Genomic DNA, 22,347 nt, shown 5'->3' with positions numbered 1-22,347 from the left:
TCTGACCTATCAGCAACAGAAACAACACTTAGTCCAAATATGATATCAGCCCTCAAGTAGAATAATCAGTAACTTGGTGGGAAGTTGATTGCCTTGGACCCTGTCCACTCTGAAAAGGGAAACATTTCCTTCTGACTGGGATTGATGTATATTCCAGGAATGGGTTTGCCTTTCCTCCCCACAGGCCTCAGATCACTATCTAAGGGCTCACAGAGCATCTGAGTTAACAGCATGAAACACTGCATAACAATGCCTTAGATGTGGGGCCATGGACACAGACCATGGGACCCACTGGTCCTACCACATACTACATCATCCAGGAGCTGCTGGCCTAACAGAGGGTTGAATCAGCCTCTTAAAGATACAATTAAGGTACCAGCTTGGAGGTGATACCCTGTTAGGGTTGGGTCCTGTGTAATCAATAGGTAGAACATATGAGTTTGGCCATCGACTGGTAGAAGTTGGAAGTGGCCCTACTTATCATCACTCCCACTTGAAGAATTTGTACTTCTTGTCCCCACAAACTTAGGTTCTGTGGGTCTAAATGTCCCGGTTCCCAGTATACATATGCTTCTACCAGGGGACACGTAAGAATCCCATTAAACTTAAAGCTGTGGCTGCCACCTGGCTAGTGTCAGTAGACCAAAAGACACAGAAATGAGTTACCATACAATTGAGGGAATTGGCCCTGGTCGTCATGAGGAGGTAGAACTTTGCTACATACTGAGGTGGGTGGGGAGATGTTTGGTGCTCAGGAGGTTCACGGGGACATTCCCTGCTACTCCCCTGGCCAGTATTAAGTGTGAATGGGTAGTTACAGAGCCATGGCCTGATAAAGGCATGGTAAACAGTAGCTCAGACCCCCAGGGCTGAAGATCTGGACCATCTCACCAGGCTAACCACCAAGACTAGCAGAAGTGGTAGCCAAGGGCAAGGGGAATCTAGAAAGGGTGGTAGAGGAAGAAAATGACAAATGATTAGTTACAATCTCAGGACCAACTGCAGTAGTGAGGGCTGTGACTTATCTCATTAACATACCTCTCGTAAGTTTTCCCCCAGAAACTTTAACCAGCAGAATTTTGAAGAAACTGTGACTGGATGGAAGGAACTTAATGAGAGAGGCAAGCTCATCTGTGAGGTACAAGAGGCAGATCGAGCAGATCCTGTAAGTACCCACCCTCGGATCCTCTCAGACCTCTTTTACCAGTTCTGTGCAGCCATCCCCCAGCTTCCGTATGCTTTACTGCAAGTGGCTTAATCCTGAAACCTTAAGAGGCTTGATCTTGGCATTGGAGCTGCTTCACCTGTTCCACCACTTCCACCACTTGATTGTCAGACCCAAAGTAACTGAAGTTTTACATTCTCCCAGCCACAGGGAACCTCATTAGTCAATGACTGACTGGTGGGGGCTTCAAAAGCTCGGTTCCCTGCTTCTAGACAGGACAAACTCTCAGGTGCAATTTACACTCCAGCATTCTTTATGGGATCAGGCTGAAGCTGGAACTTCACCTGGAAGTGCCCCTTTGCTGCTCCTTCCTCTTTCCTATCTTGGGTCTATTCCTTACTGATTGCCTTAGACAGCACTTTCTTAATCAGTCACAACCAGCCAATCCTTAATTCAGAGACTGATTTTGGGAGAATCTAAGTGATGCAAAACACGCTCCCTTGTCCTATATGAAACCATCTTATGCCATTACTTTTGCAAGCTTTTGTTGATATTTAGGCGACCTAACAATGTTAACTTCACTCTTTTGTGAACATGTAATTTGACTACTTAACTAAGCCAAAAATGCCTTTGAAAGCAGGGATCTTGTCTTATTAATCATATTTCCTTCTCTGTACAATGGGAATAATAACAGTACCCTCTCATAAAGTTATTGTAAGGATTAACATTTAATGTGTTAAATACATAGAAACGTTCCTGGGATGTGGCAAGTGTTGTACAAGGGTTTGTCATTGTTGGGTCTTTTCCCCAGCTTTATTGAGATGTAATTGACACATACATTGTGTAAGTTTAAGCTGTACAACGTGTCGATTTGATACACTTACATATTGCAAAATGATTAAGAGCATAGCATTAGCTAAAACTTTCATCACTTCTAATTACCATTTCTTTTTTGTGGTGAGAACATTTAAGATCTACTCTCTTAGCAACTTTCAAGTATATAACACAGTATTATTAACTGTAATCACTATGCTGTACATTAGATCCCCAGAACTTCTTCTTATAACTAGAAGTGTATACCCCTTCACAAACACCTGCCCATTTCTCACACCTCCCAGCCCCTGGCAACCACCTCTGTACTCTCTGTTTCTATGAGTTCAGGTTTTTAAAATTCCACATATAAGTGATATCATACAGTATTTATCTTTCTGGATCTGACTTATTTCACTTAGCATAGTGCCCTCAAGGTTCATCCATCTTGTCTCAAATGGCAGGATTTCCTTCTTTCTCATGGCTGAATAATATCACATTCTATATATATACCACATCTTTAACCATTCATCTTTTGAAGGACACTTGGGTTGTTTTCGTGTCTTGGCTATTGTGAATAATGTTGCAATGAACATGGGAGTGAAGATGTCTCTTCAAGATCCTGTTTTCATTCCCTTTCATTCCCAGAAGTCTGATTGCTGTATCATATGGTAGGTCTCATTTTAATTTTTTGAGGAAACTTCATACTGTTTTCCTTAGTGATTGCACAATTTACATTCCCATCAACAGTGCGCAAGCGTTCCATTTTCTCTGCATCCTCACTGACACTTATCTCTTGTCTTTTTGATGATAGACACTCTAACAAGTGTAGGATGATAATCTCTTTGTGGTTTAGATTTGCATTTCCCTGATAATTAGTGATGTCAAGCATCTTTTCATGTACCAGTTGGCCATTTGTATGTTTTCTTTGGGAAAATGTCTATTCAGTTCCTCTTTCTTCTGCCCATTTTTTAATTGAACTGTTAGGTTTTTTGCCATTGAGTTGTATGACTTCTTTATGTATTTTGGAATATTAATCCCTTATCAGATATATGATTTGCAAATATTTTCTCCCATTCTGTACATTGCCTTTTCATTGTGTTGCTTCTTTTGCTATGCAGGAGCTTTTTAGTTTGATGTAGTCCCACTTATTAATTTTTGCTTTTGTTGCTTGTGCTTTTGGTGTCACCTCCAAAAATTTGTTGCCAAGACCAATGTGAAGGAGATTTTTCCATCTGTTTTCTTCTAGGGTTTTATGGTTTTAGTTCTTATGTTTAAGTCTGTAATCTATTTTGAGTTAATTTTTGTGAGTGGTATGAGATAGGGGCACAATTTCATTCGTCTGCATGTGTTTATACAGTTTTCCTAAGACCTTTTACTGAAGAGACTAAACTTTTCCCATTGAGTACAGGCAGCATACAGTTGGTTCTTGTCTTTTTAACCCATCCAGCCACTTGATGTCTTTTGACTGAAGAATTCAATCATTTACATTTAGAGCAATTACTGATAGGTTACAACTTACTAATGCCATCTTATTGTTTTCTGGCTGTTTTATAGTTCTCTGTCCTTTGTTCCTCTCTTGCTATCTGCCTTTATGAATTGATGACTTTCTTTTATAGTATGCTTTGATTCCCTTCTCTTTATCTTTTGTGATTCTACTGTAAGTTATTGCTTTATGGTTCCTGTGGCTTATATAAAACATTTTATATGTATAACAGTCTATTTTACGCTGATAAGAACTTTAACTTCAATCACATACAGAAACACTACCCTTTTACTCCCTGCTTTTATGTTTTTAATCACGATTTACATTTATTTATCTTGTATATTCATTAACAAATTGTTGTAGCTATAGCTATTTTCAGTACTTTTGTTCTTTAACCCTTATACTAGAGTTTCGTCAACACACCACCATATTACAGTATTAGAGTATTCTGAATCTGACTGTATGTTTGTCTTTACCAGTGTGTTGTATGTTTTCATGTTACTAATTAGCTTTCTTTCACTTCAGTTTGAAGAACTCCTTTCAGGATTTCTTGTAAAGTAGTTTAAGCGGTGATGAATTCATTTAGCTTTTGTTCATTAGGGAAAGTCATTATCTCTCCATTTCTGAAGGACAATTTTGTGGGGTAAAATATTCTTGGTTGGCAGTTTCTTTCTTTCAGCTCTTTGAATATATCATCCCATTCTCTTCTGGCCTGAAAGCTCTCTACTGAGAAATCCGCTGATAGCCTTATGGGGGTACTCTTGTATGAGAGAAATTTTTTTCTCTTGTTTCTTTGAAAATTCTCTCCTTGTCTTTGATTTTATACAGTTTTATTATAATGTGTCTTGAAGAAGCTCTCTTTGGATTGAAATTTGGAGGTGATCTATTAGCTTCATGAACTTGGATGTCCAAATCTCTTCCCAGGTTTCAGAAATTCTCAGACATTATTTCTGAAAATAAGCTTTCTACCCTTTTTTCCCTTCTTCTCCTTCTGGGATTCCAATGATGCATACATTATTTCTCTTGATGGTGTCCCATAAGTCTCATAGGGTCTTTTCATTCTTTTCTCTTTTTGCTCCCCTAACTGGGCCATTTCACAATCTCCCCCTGGGTTGTGTACTGCAGTGGAGACCAGTGATTGGGGTTGGGTTGGGGGTATGCAGATACACAGCTGGAGGGCCTTGCTACAGTGGTCCAGGCCAGTGGCAGAAGACAGGGCCTGATCTAGGCCCACATGCAGCTGTGGGGGCCCTGGCTGTTGGCATGTTCTCCCGTGGCTGCACAATCTCCCTCTGGTGTGTCCACTGCAGTGAGGGCCATAATAGATGTCAGGCCAGCAGTGTACAAGTGAACAGCTGGAGGTGCTAGCTCTGAGCCCATGCACAGCAGTGGGAGTCAGCTGCAGGGGTCTAGGCTGGTGTTTTGCACTGGTTCAGCCTCAGAGCCCTGAGCTGGCTGCCAGTGTGGTTCCCAGGCTCTGGCAGAGCACGGGGCAGGGGCAATGGAGCAGGGAGGGACTCAGGTGGCTGGCATCAGTGAACCTGTAGGATGAGAGCTGGTGAAATATGCAAAGGATCTGTGGCAGCTGCGCTAGCCATTGGTTCCTTCTTCAGGGGTGAAAGCTGCTGAGTTTCTCTCTAGAGCAGGTCACTGTGAATCACAATCACTCTTGCTGCATGGCTATTATTAGTAGTCCCTGCTTTTCTTTTTGTTCATAGCCCATCTCCGTATGTTTCAGCTTCCTGTCTAGGTGGAGTGAAACTGCAGCAGATCCTTCGTGTGCTGTCCCAAACATCTGGAGAAGCTGGTTTCTCACCCCACTCTTCCTCCATGGCTGGGGGAACTATTTCTAGCTGTGAAGTTCCCTCTTGGCACTAAGCAATGCCAGCTTGAGGGATGGGATGATGTAGGCAAAATGAAGCTATGTTCTTCTCTTCTTTTTCAGTTATTCTCAGGTTTTTTGTTCCACTATGTTGCTAAAATTTCTTAAGTGGACTCCAGAGCTCTCCAAGAGCTATTTTTGTTCATAGCTAGCTGTCTAGTTATTGGTCTTTGTGTGAGGACTGAGGCCGGGATTTCCTATGTCTCCATTTGGTGACATCACTCTCCTTGTCATTATTGTTGTCATTATTATCTTTGTAACTCTGTCATGTGACACCAGAACTGGGCACAATATCTGTACACCAACATTTATCAGTTGAATGAATGAGTGAATGGGTGAATGGATATAGATGGAGAAAAGGACTAATTTAATATTTTTTAAAAGTGCTGAAAGAAGAGGATGGAAAGAGATAGTTGGCAGGATTAGTAGGCACTAGATTCCAAGAGTTTAAAATTAAGTTTAGGTCTAGACTAGAGAATGTGTCCTAAGTGAAGATTGCTGAGTTAGGCAATAGTAGAAACTTCAATGTAATGATAAATTTAGAAAGTGTTACCACTCTTGAGTAGTGGGCTGGCAGTGCTGGCGTCCTTCCAGCTGTCTTTCCATACTGCTGTGTGTGGCTTCTGATGGAATCTACCATGGTCTGATGAGAAATAACTCACATGAGAGAAACTAAAGGGAAAAAAGCTGAGATTACTAACTGCTGGCCAAGTATATCAGACAGTGAGATCAGCATGGTCACCACATGCCAAGCCTCTAACTCTCTCTCTGGGTAAGCACTGCCTGGAGCATTATAATCTACTACAGTTGGATTATTTTATTGCAAAATTGGCTATTCAGGGCTACTCTGTGTTTTTGCTTTCACCTAGAACTATCAGTTAAACATTACTTTATTACTCAGTACTTTATTACTCAGTGCTGCCCAGGGCCACACACTTTCCCTATGCAATATGTTCCAAGAATGGGATATTTCCCATTTGGAAAAGAGGTATTCATGTAAAGACCCAGCAGATATTTCCCTTTTGATCTACTTTCACAGAGATTAATGAAGGCTCACAGCCTTTGTCTTGACCTGAGCTGCAGAGTTTAACAGACTTTCAACCATTTTCATGTCTGTGCCTACAACTAGGCTTTTCCATTCATCTAATCGTGCCTCTGGATAGATCTTTGGCAAGTGGTTTTCAGAGCTTCCTGATAAAGAACTTTATGTAACTTTCCCCCATTTATTTTAAAGGTTCTTTCAATCTTTCTTTGGCAAGAGATAAAAACAAACATCTGAGGAAGCACAGTTAGAGCTTTGGGCGATGCCAGGACCTGAGCCTTCCGTCCTCCCTGTTTATTCAGCTGGACAGGCCCACCTGTCCAGAACAGAGTCCCAGAACAGAGATGTTGTCATTAGAGGCAAAGAGAGACCTCATCACCACAGACAGACCAGATCTCATGTCTGGGAAGACTGGGTCACTTTTGTAGCCTAAAGACTTTAAAAATTCAGTTGCTCAAAGCAACTTGGGAGCTCCCACTGTCATGTTGCTCCCTGATCCACCTCCTTGCTGCCCTGTGTGTATATGTGTGCACACACACCACATATGGGACTTCTATGTCAGAAGCCATTTTTCTTCCCCAACTCTTGCTTCATGCTTTGACCTTGGCTCTTTAATTGAAGCTCCAGCCCCATCAAATCTCTACCCAAATGAGACTGAGAGACACATTGGTCTGCAGTGATCCTGTCTTCATGACAAGATCACTTTCCTCCTCCTCTTTTTTTTCTTGTATAAGCACCAATGCCAGGCACCAGCCATTCTTACTGCCTCTCCTTACCACCACATTCGCTATTACTGGAACTGCAGACTGCTCACACCACACTGAGTTTTCAATATCCCATACCTATTTCAGGGGACCTGAACTTATAGGATTTCCCCATACTTTCACTATAGTCCTTTCTTCCTAGTCCATAGGACAGGGCCATGGAACAATCAGCATCCCCATCCCCTCCTGCTGTGGCTCCTTGAACTTGAGCCTGGCAGGCTCACCTCAGCTCTGTCCCCTCCCCTTCAGCTGATGCCCTTTTCTGGAGACTCTCTATCAATGAGGCAAATAGAGGCCCATCAGATCCGTTCTCCAGTCTCTGAGACAGAGCCTAGTGGTTGAATGAACCCAGAGTTAGCTTAAGCAAAACTCCTGTAACATGTTCATTCACTTCAGCTTTTAATAAGGAGATACTTCAATTTCTGGCCAAGATAGAGTAAAAGAGACTCAATTTACCTTCTTGCATGAAACAATGAAAGAACTAGAAAAAAAATGTGAAATAATAGATTTGAAGACATTGGAAATCAGATAACAAAGAACAGTGATCCTTGAGGAATAAGAAATAAAAAGCTTAGAAGCAGTACCTAAAAACAAATGGTTACTAGGAAGCTTAATTGCATTCCAGAGCAAAGCTCAAGAATACTTATCAGACTAGAAAAATATCTAGGACCCAAAAAGAAAATATTTATAAGACCTGGCATCCAATCAAAAATTACCAGGCATGCAAAGAGGCAGTAAATTGCTACCCATAATGAAGAGGAAAATCAACCAAAACTGACCCAGAAATAACACAGTTGATATTATTAGCAAACAAGAATATTAAAGCAATTGCCACGACTGTATTTTATATATTTGAGAAGGTAGAGGAAAGATGAAAACTGCAATGTCTCAGACGAAAAATACTCTGGATAGGATTAATGGCAGATTTGACATTACAGAAGAAAAGATTAGTGACTTGAAGATGTAACACTAGAAACTATCCAAAATAAAACAACAAAAAAGAATTTTAAAAAAATTTAAAAGAGCATCAGGCAGCTATGTAACAGCATTAAGCAACCTACCATTCATGTCATTAGCATCTCCAAAGCAGAAAAGAGAGAAGAGGAGAAAAATATCTTTGAGGAAATACTGGCCAAAAATTTTCTAGACTTGATTAAAACTATAAACACACATATCCAAGAGGCTCAAATAACCCCAAGCATAAGAAACATAAAATTCCACTAAGGCATATCATAATCAAATTATTCAAAATTAGTGATAAAGAGAAAAATCTTAAAAACAGTAAAAGAAAAAAAGACACATTACACACAGAGGAACAAAGAAAATGATGACAGCAGATTTCTCACCAAAAAACTGCAAGAAGAAACTGTCTTTTTTTCACAGATGACATAATTCCTTTGTAAAAAATCCCAAAGAATCTACAATAAAGCTCCTGCAAGTAAATTTATCAGGATCACAGAATGCAATATACAAAATATGATTTATTTCTACATATTAGCAACAAAGATTCAGAAATTGAAATTTTAAAAATTTATAAGAGCATAAAAATATTAAATCTTTAGGGATAAATCTGACAAAAGATTTGTAAGACTTATGCCCTGCAAACTACAAAACATTAATGAGAGAAATTACAGAAGACTTAAATAAGTGGAGAAATACATTGTGTTCATGGATTGGAAGACTTGATATTGGTGAGATGTCAGTTCTCCCAAAAATGATCTATAAATTCACTGCAATCTCAGTCCAAATCTAGCAGGCTTTTTTGTAAATATTGACAAGCTCGTTTTAAAATTTATACGGAAATACAAAGGATTTAAGATACTCAAAACAATTTTGAAAAAAACTACAAATTAAAAATACAGTAATCATGACAGTATGGAATTGGGATCCAGATACACAAATAGACCAATGGAACAAAATAGTCTAGAAATAGATTCACACATGTATGGTCAACTGATTTTTTTGGCAAAGGTGCAAAGATTATTCGGTGGAAAATGTTCCTTTCAACAAATCATGCTGGAACAATTGATATCCATATGCAAAACATGAACTTTTATCTATACATTGCACCAATGTAAAAAATTAACCTAAAATGGACCATTGACCTAAATGTAAAACCTGAAACTGTAAAACTTTTAGAAGAAAACACAAAAGCTTTATAACCTTGGATTATGCAAAAATAGCTTAGCTATAAGACCAAAAACATGATCCATAAAAGAATAAATTGATATATTGGACTTCATCAAAATTTAAAATGTCTGCTCTTCAGGAGACACTGTTAAGAGAATGAAAAACACAGACCACAGAAGCTGGCCTGGTGGTGTAGTGGTTAAGTTCCCACATGCTGCTTCAGCAGCCTGGGATTCACAGGTTTGGATCCCAGGCATGGACCTAACACTACTTGTCAAGCCACACTGTGGTGGCATCCCACATAAAATAGAGGAAGATTGGCACAGATGTTAGTTCAGGGCTAATCTTCCTCAAGCAAAGAGAGAAAGCTTGGCAACAGATGTTAGCTCAGGGCGAATCATCCTCACAAAAAAAAAAAAAAAAAAAACAGACCACGGATTGGGAAAAAATATTTCTAAATCACAAGTACTGATAAAAGACTTGTATTCAGAATATATAAAGAACGCTTAAAACTCAATAATATAACAAACAATTTGTCCAAAATGGACAAATTATTTGAAAAGATTCTTCACCAAGGAAAATAAGCAGATGGTAAATAAGCACACAAAAAGACAATGAACATTATTTGTCATCTGGGAAATGCAAATTAAAATCGAAATAACACTATACTCCTATTATAATGTCTAAAATTACTCATTCTACCAAATGTTGGCAAGGATGCAGAGGAACTAAGACTTTCATACCCTGTTGCTTGGAATGTAAAATAGTACAACCACTTTAGGAAACAATATGGTAGTTCTTAAAAAGCTAAATATATACCTATCATATGATCTAGGTCATATTTTACTTTATATATTTACCTTAGAGAAATGAAAGATTTGTATGTGCATGGTCATAGCATCTTTATTTATAATAGCCCCAAACTGGAAACAATCCAAATATTCATCAACAGAGATAATTGTTATACAAATTATGGCATATTTATACAATGAAATGCTAATATTCATAAAATGGAATGAAGTAAAAAAGAATAAACCATTAATACATATAACAGCATGGATGAATCTCAAAATAATTATGCCAAGTAAAAGAAGCCAGACAAAAAAGAGCATGCAACAGCTTTTGTAATGTGTTAACTTGGCTAGTCTGAACTATATGTCCAAGAATTTTTCTTTCCTGCATGTTTCTGGTTAGGGTGGGCCACCAGGGAGATTATTTTTAAATTTTGGAGGGTTACAGGGAGGCAGCAGCCATTTTGTAGCTGACACACATTATTGCTGATCTGCTGACTCTGTGTTGGTGTGAAGCAGCATCTGGGCCTGTAATTCCTCTACCTTCCCCAGATCCTCCGGTTTTCCTGACTTTGGGGCAAGGTATGTGTTTGGCTTCAGACAAAGGGCCCTGACTTCTGCAGGATACCTTCATTACCAAGATCAGAGGCAACAAGAAGGGAAAAGAGTTTCAATCTGTCTTTGTAGGGTTCCAGCTCATAGTCCTGGGGTTCTAGGTCATGCTTGTGAGTTTCAGCCCATGCTTTTTGGTTCCAGCCTGCTTGTGATCTTCCCTTCCTGATTTCCTGCCCTGTGGACTTCAAGCTCCATCATCAGTTGTGGAGACATAGCCTTAAAGACACTGCTTCATCAGCCCACACAATTGCATAAAGCAATTCCCTTTAACAAATATCTTTAAAATGTGTGTGTGTGTGTGTGTGTTTCCACCCCCATCTCCACTGGTTCTGCTTTTTGTTTGAATCCTAACTGATATAGATACAGGGCCCAAACTATATAGTTCAATTTATATAAAATTCTAGACAATGTGAGCTAATCTATAATGTAGGAAACTCAAAGTACCTGGGGACGGGGACGATCAGGGAGAGACGGAAGGAAGGAACTATGAAGGGAAATGAAGAAACAACTTTAGGAGGTGATAGATATGTTCATTATCTTGGTTGTGGTGACAGGGTCACAGGTGTATACATGAGTCAAAACCTGTCAAATTGTCACTTTAAATATGTGCAGTTCATTTTATGTCAATTCTACCTCAATAAAGCTGTTAATTTTTTGGAATGCGAGAAAGAGTCGATGTACCCCCAACACTAATTTCCTAGTCCAAGCTGCATAAAAGTAAAATTCTAGGAGTATTGTGGATTTTGTTGTGCTACTTTCACTGTGCAGAGGAAGTGATAGAAAAGATAACATTTAATAACAGGAGCTGATTTAGCTCACCCTTAATAAAGATGTGGCAAATTTTGATCTAGAAGGAAATAAAACAAAGCATGTTTTTCTTTTTCTATTATCTGTATTTTTGTATTTTTCTACTGTGAACATGTAATAATTGTGTTACTGAAATAAAAGTAAAATATGGCACATTTTCTGGATGTATTTCTCTTTTTCACTGAGTTCTTTTTTATGTGGACTCAAGGCTTCCAAAAAATGATACTAGTCTTAGTTAACTTTCCTTGGCAGTCTTTGCTAAGAGCATGATCAGCGTAGAAAGACAGATTCCTCTCCATTTTTAAAATATGACTACCCTGAGACATATTGTAATTAAATTGTCAAAAGTCAAAGATAAAGAGAGAATTTTTAAAGCAGCCAGAGAAAAGCAACTTATCACACACAGGGGAGCCCCCCCATAAGATGATAAGCATGTTCCTCAACAGAAACTTTCCAAAAGAAAATAGTGGGATGATACAGTCAAAACATTGGAAGAAAAAAACCTGTCAACTAATAATGCTGAACCCAGCAAAGCTGTCCTTCAGAAATGAAATAAAAATTGAAGGAGTTTATCACCTTCAACAAACAAAAGTTGAAGGAGTTTATCACCATTAGACCTGCCTTATAAGAAATGCTAACGAGTGTTCTTCAAGCTGAAATAAAAGAATGCTAATTAACATCAGAAAAACATGAATGTGTAAAACTCATTATTAATGTAAATATATAGTCAAAGTCAAATTCTCTAATATTGTAACGGTGGTGTGTAATTTACTTAACAATTGTAGTCTAAAAGTTAAAAAACCAATGTGTTAAAAATAACCACAACCACAATAATTTGTTATTGGATAACCAATATAAAAAAAGATGTAAATTGTAACATCAATAACCTAAAATGTGGTGGAGGGAGAAGTATAAAATTTTTTATGCTATTGAAACTAAGTTGTTAGCAGCTTCAAATAGGATGTTTTAAATATAAGATATTTTATGTAAGCCTCATAGTAACCACAAAGGAACCTGTAGTAGATATGCAAAAGATTGTGATAAAGGAGTCAAAGTGTACCACCACAAAAATTCATCAAATCACAGAGGGAGGAAGCAAAAGAGGAAGCAAGGAAAAAAGCATATACAAAAGTCAGAAAACAACAAAATGGCAATAGTAAGCCCTTACATATCAATAATTATTTTAAACATAAATGGATTAAATTCTCCAATTAAAAGACATAAAATGGCTGAAGAGATTAAAAAAACAGGATCCAATGATATGCTGGCTACAGACACTAACTTTAGCTTTAAGGACACACACAGACTGACAGTGAAGGGATGGGAAAAGATATTTCAAACAAATGGTAACCAAAAGAAAGCAGAGGTAGCTATACTTATATCAACGAAAATAGATTTTAAGCTAAAAATGGTCCAAAGAGACAAAGAAGGTCATTATATAATGATAAAGGGGTCAATTTATCAAGAAGATATAACAATTGTAAATATTTATGTACCCAACATCAGAATTCCTAAACATATAAAGCAAATACTAAGAGAACTAAAAGGAGACATAAACAGCAATATAATATTAGTTGAGAGCTTTAATACCCCATTCTCAACAATGATTGATAGATCATCCAGACAGAGAATTAAATATATTGAAACATTGGATTTGAACAATAATATAGACCAAATGGACGTAACAGACGTATACAGAACATTCCACCCAACAGCAACAAAATACATTCTTCTCAAGAGCACATGGCACATTTTCTAGGACTGCTTATATTTAAGCCACAAAACAAGTCTCAAAAAATTCAAGAAAATAGAAATGTTATCGAGTAACTTTTTTGAACACAGTGGTATGAAACTAGAAATCAGTAAAGGAGGAAAGCTGGAAAATTCACAAATATATGGAAATTAAATAATACACTCCTGAACAACCAATGGATCAAAGAAGAAATCAAAACAAAAATTAAAAAAATCTCGAGACAAATGAAAATGGAAACACAATACCCCAAAACTTATGGGATGCAGCAAAATCAGTTCTAATAGGGAATTTTATAGTGATAAATGCATAAATCAAGAAAAAAGAAAGATCTCAAATGAAAAATCTCAACACCTAAAGGAACTAGGAAAAGAAGAAGAACAAACTAAGCCCCAAATTATCAGAAGGAAGGAAATAATAAAGATTAGAACAGAAATAAATGTAATAGAGAGTAGAAAGAGAACAGAAAATATTAACAAAAGTAAGTTGGTTCTTTGAAAAGATAAACAAAATTGACAAATCTTCAGCTAGACTAACCAAGAAAAAAAGACAGGATCCAAATAAATAAAATTATAAGTGAAAGAGGAGACGCTACAACTGATACCACAGAAATATAAAAGATTGTAAGAGACAGCTATGAACAATTATATGCCAACAAATTGAATAACCTAGAAGAAATAGATAAATTCCTAGAAACAGACAACTACCAAGACAGAATCATGAAGAAATAGAAAATCTGAACAGATCAATAATGAGTAAGGAGATTGAATCAGTAATCAAAAACCTCTCAACAAAGAAAAGCCCAGGACCAGATGGTTTCACTGGTGAATTCTACCAAACATTCAAAGAAGAATTGACATCAATCTACAGTTAGATTGTGGCTGCAGACACGTGGCTTTTTCATGGAAAAGAAAGAAAACTCAAGGTAGAATCAATAACCCAAAAGACAAAGCAAAGAGACATAGAGGATTATTCCCAGGCCTTGAGTCCTAATCAAGGAACTGCCAATGTGTGTTCTGCTGGAACTTCAGAATCGCCATGGACATCTCTGTGTTGCCTTCTGTTTTCCGCCTTTTCGAACTGGAGTGTCTGCAGTAGTTATTCTGGGCCTGCACCACAATGATAAGTTGGGTATGTGGAAGGCAGATGACTTGTCTCTTTAGCTCACACGTCCTCAGACAGAGAGAAGTTTTATCTCAGACTCTATACCTGAGGAGCCTTCTCCATACCTCTATCCGACTTAGATGATGAAATTCTGGACTTCAAGCTGATATTTTAAAGGAATGAAACTTGTAGTGGGTGGGGAGCTGGGGGGATGGGATTGGGAGGCAGTGAGTATATTTTGCATGTGTCAGGGATGCGTACCATTGGGTCAACAGAGCAGATTGTAGTAGCCGGCCTTCAAAATGACCCCCAGTGATCCCACCTCCTGGTGCTCATGTCCTAATGTAATCCCTTCCCACACTGAACAATGCTGATCTGTGTAACCAACAGAATACTGAAAAAATGCCAGTGTATGACTGCTGAGCTTAGGTCACAAAGAACTTGTAGCTTCTACTTTGCTCTCACTTGGATCACTTCCTTTAGGGGAAGCCAGCCACCATTTCATGAGGACCCTTCAGGAGTCCTATGGAAAGGTTCATGTGGCAAAGAACTGAGGCTTCCTGCCATAAGCTGGCAGGAACTAGCCAGCCATGTCAGAGAGCCATCTTGAAAGTAGACCACCCAGCCCCAGTCAAGCTCTCACAAGGCTGTGGCCCTGGCTGCCGTCTTGACTGCAGTCTCTGAGAGACCCCAAGCTGGAAGCACCCAGCTAAGCTACTCCCCGATTCCTGACTCATAGACACTGTGAAATAATAAATGTTTACTGTTGTTTTGAGCTGCTAAGTTTTGAGACCATTTGTTAGATAGTTATATATAACTAATACAGATTCTTCTTTTTCTAGGTTTTTACTTCTAATTTCTATGGAGAAACAGGAAGGAATAACAAAATAATAAACCAGAAAAAGTCACAAAGTTTCTAGCAATCTTATAATCCTGCCTTTGGTTTATTTGCTCGTCTGTCTTTTCTGATCCTCTAAGACTGTCCCAGAAGTTCCTCTAAGGTGATTCTGAGTCTTCCAGCCACAATGAGAAGGAGAAGATTACCATCCTACCCACCTCCCACCTCAGAATGCAATCAGAGATGATTATTTGGGGCAAAACGAGCATAAAGAAACTCTATGTCCAACTCTGGAGAAAACTGTAGAAATTGTAACACATCCTCATGATAGAATATTGCGCAACCATTACAAAGCATATGTCCAAAGAGGTCCTTAATGATCTGGAGGCATTTTTATAATGTATTTTTAAATTAAAAAAAAGAATATAATCTAATTGGATAAAAAATATATAGTATTTTAAAATAGAATTGGGAACTGCTAGTAGGGATTATCTTTAGATGATAGGGTGTAGGAGATGACTTTTCCCCCTTTGTAATTTTGCGCTCTTTTGACAATATGTATTACTTTCTATAACCAGAAGAAGCATTTCACTTACAGAAAGATGAGGGAATCCTGCCCATCCCTCAAGACTGTCACCCATTAAGGCTCCCCAAATCCCGTCAAGGTGAATCTCTTTCCTCTATAACTTCATTATCGTGCTTTTCCTTCTATGATCATATTTCTTCATATTTGGCATTACAGAGTGTTTTACTTCTATGCAGTTATGAATGCAGGCCTCAGAGCAATAACTGTACTATTCAGGTTTAGCTTTCCAGAAAATAGCATTGCTGTTCTCTCACCTGAGCACCATAACACTACACACAGGCAGGGCAGGCCTTTTCTCCCAGGCTCCCGTTTCCTGCAGGGTATGCGCTGTGAGTCATCGTCTCTGTCTCCCAGTGCCACTCACAGTAAGTGCTCACCGTGGACTCGCTGGACTGAATAGAATTCCTCTTCCCATTATAAACTTGTTTCCAATCAACCCTGAGAAGGACCAGGTGGAGGCATAAATGCATCATATGGGGAGATGTCATGGGTGCTGATAAGGCCTTTTCCTTTCTCCTGGAACTGATGCCATTATCCCAGCCCATAGGGATGAATTTGCTGGGTTTGAGTGTTCCTGCACCCAGCCAGAGTGGAAAGTGGCCCTGGAGTGACCAGGTACTCCCCATCACATCACAGCACATCCTGGAAGGCTGCCCTGAGGGTCACAAGGGAAGTGGAAAGTCCACGCAGGGGGTAAGGTGCTGGGAATAGGGTGGGAGTGGCAGTCCCAGAGTCCCAGTGTGCCCCTTCTCCCCCTCCTGCTCATGGCTGTAGAGCCAGTACTGGGGCAGGCTCAGCACAGGGCCAGGGTGGGGTGCATTCTGTGAGAACAAAGAGGCTGAGGGTTGGGCTTCCATCAGTGAGGAGAGCTACTGGATGTGGGGGTGTGGGGGTGGGGGGGCGGGCAAGGGGGAAGAGAGGTAGTAAGTGAGTTTCTCTTTATTGGTCTTGCCCTTTGTGGCTTGTGTCTTTCCTCTCCCAAAGGGATGGTGAGGTAAAAAGGAGCCCGGCCCCCCTTTTTTCTCCCTCACCCCTAATATATATACCTTAAAAAAGCAAATACCAAAGTAGGAACAAGGGGAAAGGCAGCCTGGGGAGGTCGCAGAAGCTCCTCTCCAGACCCAGACCCAGGGCCGCAGTGCCACCCAAGGCCACCCACCCAGCTCACCTGCTGAAAGGACCTTACAGAGATTCAAGGCCACTGTAAGTATGGCAAGCACAAATCTCAGTTCCCAAACTAATGGAAATCTATTTTTCTGGCACGTCTATTTTGAGCTCCCAGAAACCCAATCTCAGTCCATAAGGAGTTACGTCTGAGTTCCAGGAAACTTACAACGCTGAGGCCTTGGGTGCAGGGGTCAGGTGTTAGTCTGGCCACTCAGCACTACTCAAGCTTCGCTCATTCACGATCTCGTCTGGGAGGGATGTTCACTCAGCTGCTTCCGTGCCTCTCCAGGCATGGGATCTCTTCAAGGCAGCCTGACGTCCCATCTGCCTGGAGTCGAATCATAAGCCTCACCCTCTAAGGACTTGCAGGTCCTTGCCAGAGCTTTGGCCAGAGAGCAGGGCACAGGGCCCTTTCTCCAGGTCCTCAGCCAGCCACACACCTCTGATCATCCCAGCCCCAGTCCAGCGCACTCTGTTGTAGGTGGGGAGTTACAAGCAGGGGTGGGGAAATATTCGTTTGCTAGCACTGCCATAACAAAGTACCAAAACTGGGTGGCTTCAACAACAGAAATGTATTGTCTCACAATGCTGGAAGCTAGAAATCTGACATCAAGGTGTCAGCAGGGTTGGCTCCTTCTGAAGGCTGTGCAGGAGAGTCTTCCTTGCCTCTCCCCCCTAGCTTCTGGTGGTTTGCTGGCAGTCTTTGGTGCTCCTCGGCTTGGAGAAGCATCACTCTGATCGCTCCCTTCATCTTCACATGGAGTGCTCCCTTTGTGTGTGTCTATCTCCAAATTTCCCCTTTTTATAAGGACATCAATCACATGGGATTAGGGACGCACCCTATTCCAGTATGACCTCATCTTAACTAACTACCTCTGCAGTGACCCTATTTCCGAATAAGTTCCCACTCGGAGGTACTAGGGGTTAGGACTCCAACAGCTGAATTCTAGGGAGACACATTCAACCTCTAACAGGAGGGGAGCAGTTCATGGGGAAAAGGAATTATCCTTTCTTTCCTTATTTGCTTCTTCTCAGGATTTTTATCCAAAAATTTTGGCTATTCCCTTGGGACATCATTCCTTTGAGGGTTTTAGGCTTTTGGCAACCAAAGTAAGGACCTTCCTTTCATTCTGCTTTCTGCCCTACTGCATCCCTTCCCTGAGGTGTTGGATGCACAGCAGCTTAGCTCTTGGGGTCCAAGCAAGAGCAAAAGGGAGAAAATTCAATAAACCAGTCAATATCTCAAAGATGCTATCCTGACATATAAGCGAGCATGCCTTCTCCATGAGAACTGAAGCGGGGCTAAGGCCAGAGGAGCCAGTGGGGAGGATCTGGGGATTCAGGATTCCAGTTGTGTCCTCTTTGGAGACAAGAGTTGCCAATCAGCAGTCATTCCATTAGCAAGTAAGGAGAGAGAGACAAGCTTTTTAAAAAACACATTTATTTTAAAATCGTTTATAATCTTTGGGTAATTCAGAATTAGCTTAGAATCTTAGAATTTTCTGAGATTGATGTCCAACTCCAAAACAATATCGATAGCTTATTTGATTGTTGGAAGGATTAGAGGATATCATGATATAGGCTGAATAGATGGCTACTAAAGATAAATCCCTTCAGAGAGATGGGCTTTCCTGCAATTCTCAGTCATAATTTTTAAATTATCTGTCACAAATATTAAACAGCTCACCAGCCCATCAATACCCCTCTTATTTTACTGGAGCTTCCATATAGAGAGAGCACAGAATTAAAATCACACAAATGAACTTGATCCCTTATATTAATCATAATTAAAAGCTAGCATCTACCCAGTGTAGTCTCAGGGTCCCACACCAACATCTCTCTTCTGCTGATGGAATGCCACCTTCCTCTGCACTCATGTTCATGATTCAAAGATTGCAATGAATGTGTCAAATCAGAACATAAAGAGAGCCAGGAATTCATGGGCCCAGAGAGGTGGAAAAGATTAGTTCACGCAGCAGTAAGCGGCGCGAGTGCTCAGCCCATTCCCAAGCAGATCGGGCCTGAGCTGCAGGCAGGGAGGAGGTAAAGGGGCCCATTCTGCACCCTCCACTGCCTCGGATGGTTTCCTGGGTGCCCCAGGCAGGGTAGTTGTTGTCTCCCAATAAGACAGTTAATTCCCTGAGGACAGGGCCCCCTCTCTGGCCTCCCACAAAGGAGAGTCCTGCCCTGTGTGAGCTCAGAGCAGGTCCTTAGTGAACGAAGGAAGGACACCACCATGTACTGAGCACCTGCCATGAGCCAGGTGCAGAACCAGGATGGCTGTTGCACGGAACCCTCATGACAGCCCTGAGAGGTAGACTCATCACTCCCATTTTACAGATGTGGAAACAGAGGCTCAGAGAGGCGAACTTGCCCACGGTGCCAAATCTAGTAAGTAGAGGAACATCAACTTGAAAACCCAGGGCTTCTAACTCCAGGGCTCTTTCTACTGCATATGTAAGCCAAGGGTTTGGCAGCAAATGAGAAGTCCAGCTTGCAGACGGCTGGTCTGGAGCGCAAACATTGGAGGCCCTTGAGCACATGGGTTAGCTTCAGGAGTCCAGAAGCCTGCATCTAGGAGCCCTGGCCCTCCAGCATTACTCTGGGACTTGAGCAAGTCCTTTACCCTCTCCACACCAGGGGCTTGACCAGTCCAGTGCATTCTTTACAGGGGGAAGAGCTTGGCAAACCATCCAGGAGGCCTGCTTGCAGACGCAGTGGGACGGCCTCTGCTGCGAGGGGGTGGAGGGCGTGGCAATCTGATGCACCTGTGAGAATCAGTTAGCATCTGTAAGGTTCTGACCTGCGGGACCAACTTTAAGTTCTAGGGAACCACATGCCTACTCCCTGAGAGACTTTCCAGAGAAGGCCCACGAAGGTCCAAGAAATGGGGTCAGGATACTTTTACAGTAGAAAATGCTTAAAAGTAATTTGGGAGGGAGCCGACTGCTCTCTAAAGGGGGAAAAAAAACAAGATGGCAGGAGGAGTTTTGGGGGTGGACATTAAAAAGGAAGAGGTGGACACAGAGTGTAAACCCAGCTGGAAGGACAGGGTCAGGCCAGGCCAAGCCTGGAGAAATCAGGCTGCTGGCATCTGGTCTGCCTGGTGTCTGTCATGGGGCTGCACTTGCTACCTCAGACACGCATAGGGGTTTTCCTCAAAAATTAAGTTGGGGCTGTAAGTTTAAGCAGATCTTCGAGAATATATACGGGTAATAAAGGCAGAAAGAAAAACACAACTCAAATGACAGAGACAAAATCTGCTTGACATGTTTCTCCGCTTCCTCTAAACTCCACTCCACTGCCCCTAGCTCTGTGAAGCCCTCTATGACCCACAGAGACAGTAAGTGTGTGGCCTATCCTGAGAGTGCAGACAGACAGCACAGCCAGTCAGTCTCTCTACAAGTCCCCAGCGCCCTGAGCACACCAAAGCTTACCTCGCTGTCTCTCCCACTGAACTGTGTACAACTTGAGGATGGAGCCTGTACCTTTCTGTACCTCTCATCTCCATACGGGGAGCGTTCAGAGTTCATCAAGACTCTTTGCTCCTTAGCACACAGGCTAGGGACCAACCAAAACAGCCAGAGTGAGAGAAACATCGCCTCTCCCAGGGCATGGACCTGGGGAGCAACTGTGTTCTGGAGAAATCAAGCATGCTTCCTATGCCCCATACCACTTACTTGCTCCCCAGAGCCACCCTGTACCAGGCACGATCATAATCTGGGAGAATTTCTTTAAAATATGAAATCAATGTCTAGGGCAGATTTCAAGCAGTATAGGGTGCTGGTGTGCGAGGATAACATCATTCAGGTGGGGAAAGCAGCTCAGCTTTGGAAGCCCTGGTGCGAAAGGTGGATCTTGCGTTTACCTGTGTGGGCAGAGGGGAGGACTAGGTGTGTGTGTACATGTGTGTGCAGGAGGCTTTGGGCTCACGTACTGCAGCTACAGGGCAGGCTGGACCTGGTCCCTTGACCCCTGGCTCCTGAAGCCCCTAGGCTCTTGCTGACACAAGGCCTAAAGTACAGGCTGAAATTGTGTAGGAATATGGTCTTCCCAGGTCTAGCGTGGCCAAGAGACCGGCTGTAAAACGCTCAGTGGAGAAGGGTGAGGGGACCTGGCCAGGGAGCCCCTGCTCAGCAACGAATACTCCGGAAGCCAGGCAGTGTGGCTTTTCCAAACAGGTAAATGTCCTCATCTGTGCCCTGGTTGAGGTGCTTCACCATATTCTTCTCAAAGAGGAGTGGGTGGTAGGCACCCATTGTGCAGGCGGTGTCAAAGTACTTCTGGTAGTAGTAGCACACGTCAGTCTTGCGCTTGGATGGGAGGAACTCGTAAATATCCACCTGGTCACACAGCGTCATCATGATGATGATGCCTGGAGAGAGGAGCAGAGGTGAGTCCTGCCCAATAACCCACCCCAGGACTCCACAGTTCTGCCTAGTGAGCCACAGCGCATGACCTCCAGTTTGGGGAGATGTCTATCTGGAGTTCCTATTTATTACTGTGACTCCCACTCTGAGTTCTTCGGGTAAGCCAATCTAGCAGGCTGGTCCTCAGGGTGCAGGGCCATTGCAAGCTACACACTTTTGTATCCCCAGCATGTAGGCCAGGGCCTGGTGCACGGCAGGTCCTCCCTGACACCAGCAGACTAAAGGGCTCCATCAAACAGTCAATGAATTTATCAATGTCAATAAGCTATATGACGAGAGAGGCCAAGGTGACTGAAGAGACAGAACCATCACATGTAGATAGTACTTTCCAGCACTTTTATACGCTGGAGGAGGCTCTCAGATGGCGCTAAGCTGTGGGGAGGGAAGACTGCTCTTCCTTCAGCTGGGAGGAGGGAAGGTTGGAACAGGAGATACCATAGTCTGTATTGATGGATACTGCTCATTCAGGCAAGAGACAACAATTTCAGTCACCAATGGTGTGGCCAGGTTGGTGCTCTCGGGGAGGCAGCACAGAAGACTCCTGCCACCACCCACACTCGTCCCCAATTGGCTCAGTCATTTTGTGCAGGACACATCCCTCTCTGGGCCTCAGGTTCTTCATATGCCCCAAGAGGTGATGTGCCCACTCCTCCTACCTCATAGGCCACTGTTAGGATGCAATAAGATCACGGCTCTAACACCCCTTTTATCAACCATAAATATAGGGAATCTTTATGAACGAGCACTTCTCTCTGACAGCAACACTGTAAACTGCTAGCAGCAACTTTGTTCCAGAAGAATCGGATATGGGAAAAGCCCTGCCTCTGCCCTCTGGCTGCCCCTGGTCCAATGGGGGAGAAAAGACACCTCTGCAACTAACTGATGAAGGCTATCAGAAGTGCTTCCAGAAATTGTGGGAGGGAGCGGGCTCAGGTAAACCTCCCGGAAGCACTGGTGTGGGCCTGGCAGGGGCTGTGGCC

The 22,347-nt window shown here is 41.8% G+C and overlaps 1 protein-coding gene across 31 annotated transcripts in view; it reads right to left on the bottom strand.

Annotated features, from left to right (window-relative positions):
* Positions 1 to 18,361: 18,361 nt before the first annotated feature.
* The window catches only part of ST6GAL1 (ST6 beta-galactoside alpha-2,6-sialyltransferase 1), a 113,361-nt gene continuing 109,375 nt past the window's right edge, over positions 18,362 to 22,347 (bottom strand). For 20 of the 31 annotated variants that reach the window (XM_005601876.4, XM_070243445.1, XM_070243456.1 and 17 more), the window contains one exon: positions 18,362 to 21,312. In XM_005601876.4, the coding sequence (XP_005601933.1) occupies positions 21,071 to 21,312 (242 nt within the window). In that variant the 3' untranslated portion in view covers positions 18,362 to 21,070. The remainder of the gene's footprint in view (positions 21,313 to 22,347) is intronic. The other 11 variants (XR_011429116.1, XR_011429128.1, XR_011429118.1 and 8 more) reach the window with 1 other exon arrangement.

Source organism: Equus caballus, chromosome 19 (genome assembly GCF_041296265.1).
Source record: "Equus caballus isolate H_3958 breed thoroughbred chromosome 19, TB-T2T, whole genome shotgun sequence".
Classification (NCBI taxonomy): domain Eukaryota; kingdom Metazoa; phylum Chordata; class Mammalia; order Perissodactyla; family Equidae; genus Equus; species Equus caballus.
The sequence above is the reverse complement of the archived record's forward strand: the minus strand, read 5'-3'. Positions and strand labels throughout refer to the sequence as shown.